General features: G+C 38.6%; 1 protein-coding gene across 1 annotated transcript in view; it reads left to right on the forward strand.

Annotated features, from left to right (window-relative positions):
* Positions 1-7,500, forward strand: part of LOC102876995 (complex III assembly factor LYRM7-like) — a 55,427-nt gene that overhangs the window by 33,256 nt on the left and 14,671 nt on the right. Inside the window, exons 3-4 of the mRNA XM_006902515.1 lie at positions 800-870; positions 3,923-4,004. Of these exons, the coding sequence (XP_006902577.1) occupies positions 800-870; positions 3,923-4,004 (153 nt within the window). The remainder of the gene's footprint in view (positions 1-799; positions 871-3,922; positions 4,005-7,500) is intronic.

Genomic DNA, 7,500 nt, shown 5'->3' on the forward strand with positions numbered 1-7,500 from the left:
GGATGGTGAAGAGATTGAGATTGTGCACAGCTTTAGTTTGCTTGGCTCCACAGTCAACACTCTTGGCACCAGTAGCCAGGATATTAAAAGACGTATTGCGATGGGAAAGTCTGCTGTTAGGGACCTCTCCAAAGTACTGAAGAGCAATGGTGTCTCTCTGGAGACTAAGGTGTGTCTGATATGGGCCATGGTCTTTGCCATCATTTGTTGTGCACCAGAGAGTTGGACAGTGACTACGGAGGATAAAAGGAGAATTGATGCCTTTGAGCTGTAGTGCTGGAGAGGAGTATTGAATATGGACTACTAAGAGAACAAACAGGTTTCCTAGAGAGGGCTAAACCAGATTGCTCCTTGGAGGCAAGGAGTCTGAGGCTTCATCTGACTTACTTTGGACATGTTGTAAGGAGGGACCGGTCCTTGGAGAGGGACATCATGCTTGGGAGGGTGGAGGGACAGCGCAAGAGGGGAAGACCTTCTATGAGGTAACTGGGGTAATTGGGATGGGTGTGTCAGAGACAGTGCGATTGCCAAAGGACAGAGCAGAGTTCAGGGCTGTTATACATAGGGTCGCTATGAGTCGCAAGTGACTCGATGGCACATAATAACAACAACAACAACATGAAGTGATTATTTACCATGGCTTGGGTCAGGCATACTTTAGTCTTTAAACTGTCATCCTTGCTCTTTAGAACTTTAAATATGACAGTTCATAACTAACAACATATTAACTTGTCTTTTGTTTGGACTGGAATTACTATCAGAAAACAAAATAACTGTATGTGGTGTTTTTTTTTTCTAGCAGCCAGACTAAAGATAAATGAAGAATTCAAAAATAATAAAAGTGAGACATCTCCCAAGAAAATAGAAGAGGTAAAGCAATCAAGTTTTTCATTAAAAAATTCTTGGCAACAAGAGAAAATTATGAAAATAGAGGAGAAATAAAATCATTACTTAATCACTAAAACAATCTGTCCATTCCATTTGTCCACCCAATGAGTCAGATGCCCAGTGAAAAGAGCATAACTATTGCTCTAGTCAAAGCAGGAACAGCTGAACAAACCCAAAGACCCATAAAAACCCATCTTCATCTAAGACACATGACTAAAACTAAAGTGAAGTATTACATTGACTCAGAAGTACAGAGTTGCTCTTTTTTTTTTTTTTTTTTTAGCTCAAGTAAATACATCTCCCCCCTTTTATCTTGAGAGCATCAGCTCACCACCATAAACACTTGATAAACTATCCTTACTTTGTTTTCTATGTTTTCTTTTTGGTCACTTGCTGTAGTTGAAGATAGAATACTAACACTAGGCTGTGAGCTCCCTTGCATTCCTGATGCTGTGCACTAAAAAAAATGTACAGTGGTTTGTGCCTGTATAAAATCATGCTGCGTGTACACATTACCTCATGAGCTTTTGTTGTTATTGTTTGGTTTGTTTGTTGTTATTAGAATGAAAGTTTAGAAAGGACGTTGTTTTATGTTGTTTTTTATTTCAATTAGCCATTCATGAATATTTTTTTCCATAACATTCTGCTCCATAGTGTCTTTCCTTTAACCCATCTTCTTAAGTCTTCATTGTCTATTAATAAGTTTTCTTTTTCCCCTTTCATCTTGGTAATCATCCTATATTAATTCTCTGTGTATATAAACATTGCCTCCGTTTTGAGCTTCCTCTAGTGTCACTGTGTCAAATTTAGGTAGGAAAGGGCCTTTTAAAAGAATTGGAAAATTACCTGTGGTAGTTATAACTCTATGAATTGGTTGGATAAGAAGGAAAGAATATATTAGATAAATTCTTCTATATGTTTAACAACATTTACACATATTGAAATAATCTGATAAGAATACATACATATTTAGTAAAGACATACTTTTAAAAAATAGCAAATATTCAGTAGTAATTGAGTTAATAGGATGAAATGAGATTTCTCTTAACTATATGACAAAGCAAATAGGGAATGGAATATTTTTATTCATGATAGGAATTAAGATGACAATATAATCAAATTATGATTTGAGGAGAAGCTGAAATATGCATGAGTAAGTTTGTACTAGTTACTAAACAATGCACTAATTAGAAACAATGTCATTCTGAAAAAATTTTGAATTCACAATAAAAAAATATTAAAGTTGAGGTCTCTTTGTATCAACAAAATTAGGAAACTGAAGTATAATCTCCCAAATTCATAGAGTATTAGTTGATTGTTAGGGAGCTCTGGCCTAGTTAGAAACTGTGGCCTAGTAGTAAGAAACTGTGCAGCGATCCCAAATGCATGTGGCTTGAATCCACCAGGTGCTCCAACATGAAAGGATGAGAAATCTCTTCCAATGTGATTTAGGGCCTCGGAAAACTGATGGCAAGTCAGCTAGCTGTGAGTCAGTTCCATCTCGAAGGCACACAACAATAACAAGAAGTTTCATATTAAGCAACCTAAGAAACTAGATATTTGTCCTATACAGTTCAACACTGTATTTAGGAAATATTTACAGGTTAGCAATGACATGTCTGTGAAATAGGACATTGTATGATTTGGACATTGTTAAAACCTTGCCGTTGTTGCCACTGCAGCCACTGTAGATGCTGCAACCTCAGCATCAGAGCCAGAGGAAGTGAGCAGGGAAGGAGTAGCCATGCCCTGACCCACCTGCATGCTGCTCCTTCTACTTGTCCCTGCCTCTGCCTCCACTTGCCTGCTTGACAAAGCTTGAGAGCCCATGCTCACAGCCATGTCTCTTGCCTCACCTGCTTGTATCCCTCCCATGCACCAGTGCTTCAGGAGGCTGGGTTTGGGATCTTTAAAACCATATCAGGGAAAATGATTTTTAAAAGGAGAATGCTTTCCCTTTTTAAAAAAAAATGAAAACCTAGTGGGACCCTGGATATACATGATGACATGCAAATAGACATTAAGTGACACATACCTGTAGCAATTTTCCTAGACAAATTGTCTTATATTAGAAGATTTATGAAGTGTTGGCACCAAAAGGAGTCCTAGATATACTCTGAGCCAATAGCTCTCAAACATTTTGGTCTTAAGACCTCTTTACTTTCTTAAAAATTGAAAACTTGACAGCTGTGGAGTCCAGGGCTTTGAGAATCACCATTCTTCTCGGTTCTTCACTTTCATTTTTATGAGATCAGGCACTCAGAGTAAAGAACCCTCAAATTGGGCTGCAGAAAGATTGGTAGTTTGGATCCACCCACCACTCTTGGGAGAAAGACGAGCAGTCTTCTGTAAAGATTTACAGCCTCAGAAACGCGCTAGGAGGTGATTATGAATCAGAATTGCCTCAATGATGATGAGGTTTTTTGAACACTCAAAGTAGGTGATTAACTCTAGGTCAAATGACAGTTGATCACAGAGCTAGAATTGGAATTCACGTGTTTTCTTTATCCAATATGAATTCCAGTCTTTTGAACATACTACTTTACAAATAAAGATTTCAAATTCTGAAAAACATACATCTTAAACATATTATAAAAAACACATCAGAAGCGAAAATACCAGAAATCCTTTTTAGAACAAAATTATAAGTAGATAAAAGTTAAACCTATATGCGTGTGTTAGTAACACTGGTGGCCTAGTGGCAAGAAGCTGCACTGAAATCCTGAAAGGCGTGTGGTTCGAGGCCACCAGCTGCTCCACCGGAGAAGGATGGGCAATCTCCTCCCTTGTGATTAACTGCCTCTGAAAACCCACTGGAGGGTCAGCTGTGGGTCAGTTGTGACTCTGTGGTAAACAACAACAACAATGTGCATATATTAATTTTCTATTCTGCTTAGAATAGTTTTTTAAAAGGGTGGGGGGAGAATAAAAGGCAGTGTAGCCTAAATAGAAATCGTAATAAACCTGTAGTTATCATTGAGAAAAATCTAATAGACTCATTTTATTTATTTGTTTGTTGTTGTTTTTTTTAAAGCTAATGAAAATGGGATCTGATGTTGAAATGTTACTCAGGACCTCTGTTGTACAAGGAATTCATACAGACCACGATACATTGAGTAAGTGAATGGAAATGTCCTTTTTAAAAAATGGAACAATTACACAGTACTTTTATTTTTAAATTTATTTTATTTTTTTTACACAGTACTTTTAATGCAGAGTAGTGAAATAGCTTGATTTTGCCAAGCAGTGTAATATTATTGTATATATCTGTGAGGTTGTGGTTTAAAAATGTCACACTATAAAAATTTGTTTTACCAGTATCTTTTTTTAATGTTTAAATTTGTCTCTTTTTGTGTGATTACCCGTGATTATGTTGCAAAACTATAGCTACCAAAAGAATACAACTATTTTATCATTCTTAATTTGTCTGTTGGCATGTATCACTTAACTAGTCATATTTCTCTCCTTTTTCTGAAGTACAGTTATTTTACTTCAAAAGAATAGGGACTATAGAAAATGGAAATAGAATGAAAGAACCTCCTTTTTTTATTCTTTTTTTAAAAAAAATAATTTAAAGAATATTTACAACAGATATTTTGGATTTCCATCCATTCATTCATTGTTGCATTTTTCTCCCTGCCCAGCCCTACCCCCAACCCCAAAATCTTCCTTTTTACCTCCAGATTCCTGCTAGGATTTTCACAAGATCACAATTCACACTATATTTTTATTTTATTTTGTAATGTGTCTTTGGGGACCAAAAAAACAATGATGCTTAAAATTTTTGAAAACTCTTTTTAAAAAAGGAAAAACTATTGAAGTATAATATAGAGACAGAAACGAGCCGTTTTTAACTGTACAGCTCAGTAAATTGTGTTAAAAGTTAACTGTATGTCCAATATCTGCATGACAAAATCCTGTTCATGTCCCTCTTGTCCAGCCCTCCCCACAAAAATAATAGCGTAGCTTGAATATGTCTCCATGATATATGAGTCAACTTGTCTAGGTCATGATTCTCAGTATAAGGTAATTTTTGTTTAGTTCAGTTTAGCAATTTATTTCTTTCTGATTATTTAGTGACTTTGAATCCTGTATTAGAAATCTTTGCCTTTCCCAAGCAAAGGTCATGAGGAGATTCTCCCTTGCTCTCTTCTGAAAACTTTTTTACATTTGGTTCTTTTTATCAACTTTGGAGTAAAAAAAGTTGTCAAGTTGACACCAATCCATCGTTGACCCTTCACTGAGATTTCAGAGGCTGTAAATCCCTAGGAGCAGCTCGTGAATTCGAACCACCTGCCTTACCACTAAGCCACCAGAGCACCCTAAACTGCTGTCTAGATTTGCCTAAAACTGCCTTTTGCTCCCAACAGATTATCTCAAAAGCCTTAAACTTTCCTCCGTCATTGAAATGTCTTTGTGAAGAGTCAAGTTGCATGATAATGGATTTAAGCATGACAGAGACCATGAAGATGGTGCTGGACAGGGCAAGATTCCAATCTTTTGTTCATAGGGTAGCCATGAGGTCACAGTTGACTTGAAGGCATCTAACAACATGTGGAGTGGAGGCTGTCTATGTCAAAAGGACACACCACTCAACATGTTGAGTGATAGCAACCTTGTGATATCAACCTCATGGTATTAACTGACCTCAGCATAGAGGGTCTAGACTTTGCATTAAGTAATGAGGCCTCTAGTAAGAGCTCTGAATACAGAGCCCCACAGAAAGGTAGGCGAGTGAATGACAGTGATGCATATTTGAGGGTAACTCATATTTTTGGGATATAGAAGTTCCACATTGAAAATCCTGGAGACCTCACTTTAAACATCTCTTCATTTGTATGCTTCTTAGTATAATAATAATTAAAAAAATGTACTTATGAGAGCTCTGGTGGCCTAGTGGCAAGAAGCTGTGCTGCAATCCCAAAGGCACGGTGTTCGAGGCCACCAGCTCCTCTGCAAGAGAAAGATGCGTAATCTCCTCCCATATGATTAACTGCTTCTGAAAACCTGCCAGACAGTCAGCTATAGGTTGGTTCCAATTCTATGGTACACAACAGCATACAGTTATGATCTCATTCTGCATGCCATAAATCCTATGATTCATTCTAGCAAATTATCAAGCCCATGGATATGCTAGGAACCACCAGGTCAAAAGTAACAGAACCCTAGGGTGCCTAATACTTACAACTGGTATCATAAGGATAGTAGAGGGAACCCTTCAATTTGAGACCAACAGAAGAAAATGAGGGGCTTCAGGGAACCTATAAGCTTGAAGCCACTGTATGAGCTCTTGAGTAGATTTAACAATCTAGAGGATTATACCCTTTAATTTGTGAAGTCTGACCTGGCTTTTGAGTTGTTAGAGCACGTTATATGCAGCTGGTCTCAAAACAGAAATGGAATAGAGGGGGGAATAAGAGTAAATTAATTTGGATTGAGCAACGTATTTGGTAACGAGATGCACTGTCAGCCTAAAGACACGTGGTTCAAATCCACCAGCTGCTCTGTGGAAAAAGATGGCAGGCTCCTCCCATACAATTTACTGCCTCTGAAAACCTGCTCAAGGGTCAGGTATGGGTCTTTTCTGACTCAATAGAACACGGTAACAACATGTTGTTGTTGTTGTTATGTGCCTCCAAGTCGCTTGCGACTCATAGTGACCCTGTGTACAACAGCCCTAAATCCTGCTCTATCCTGTGCCAATCGCACTGCCTCTGACAAACCCATCCTGAGTACCCCAGTCACTGAATCAATCCACCTCATAGAGGGTCTTCCCCTCTTGCGCCGTCCCTCCACCCTCCCAAACGTGATGTCTCTGTTCCTCCTTACAACATGTCCAAAGTATGTCAGACGAAGCCCCAGAATCTTTGCCTCCAAGGAGCAGCCTGGTTTAACCTTCTACAGGATAAATCTGTTTTCTTGGCAGTCCATAGTACATTCAATACTCTTCTCCAGCACCACAGCTTAAAGGCATCAATTCTCCTTCTATCCTCCCTAGTCATTGTCCAAATCTCTGATGCATAACAAGTGATTGCGAAGACCATAGCCTGTATCAGATGCACCTTAGTCTACAGAGTGACATCATTGCTCTTCAGTACCCTGGAGAGGTCCCTAAAAGCAGACTTTTCCATCACAATACGTTTTTTGATTTCCTGGCTACTGGTGCCAAGAGTGTTGACCGTGGAGCCTAGCCGACTAAAGTTAACAGTCTCAATCTCTTCACCATCCATCCTGATGCTGCCAATTGGTCCAGTGGTGAGAATATTTGTCTTCTTGACATTGTGCCCCAATCCATACTGAAGGCTGCAGTCCTTGCCCCTCTGCAGCAAGTACTTCAGGTCCTCCTCAGTTTCAGCAAGCAGGGTTGTGTCATCTGCATAACGGAGATTGTTAATAGATCTTCCACCAATCTTGGCGCCACACTTCCCTCATAGAGCTCAGCCTCCCAGATGATCTGTTCTGCATACAGTTTGAAAAGGTATGCAGACAGGACACATCCCTGGTGTACACCTTTCCCAATTTTTTTTTAATTTTATTAAATTTTATTAGTCTTAATGAACATTTACAGGGATTTTGGGTTTTCATTCCTTCCTTGCTGCACCATTCTCTCTA

The sequence above is a fragment of the Elephantulus edwardii genome, unplaced genomic scaffold (assembly GCF_000299155.1).
Source record: "Elephantulus edwardii isolate Elephantulus edwardi_28Jun2011 unplaced genomic scaffold, EleEdw1.0 scaffold00422, whole genome shotgun sequence".
NCBI classification, from domain to species: domain Eukaryota; kingdom Metazoa; phylum Chordata; class Mammalia; order Macroscelidea; family Macroscelididae; genus Elephantulus; species Elephantulus edwardii.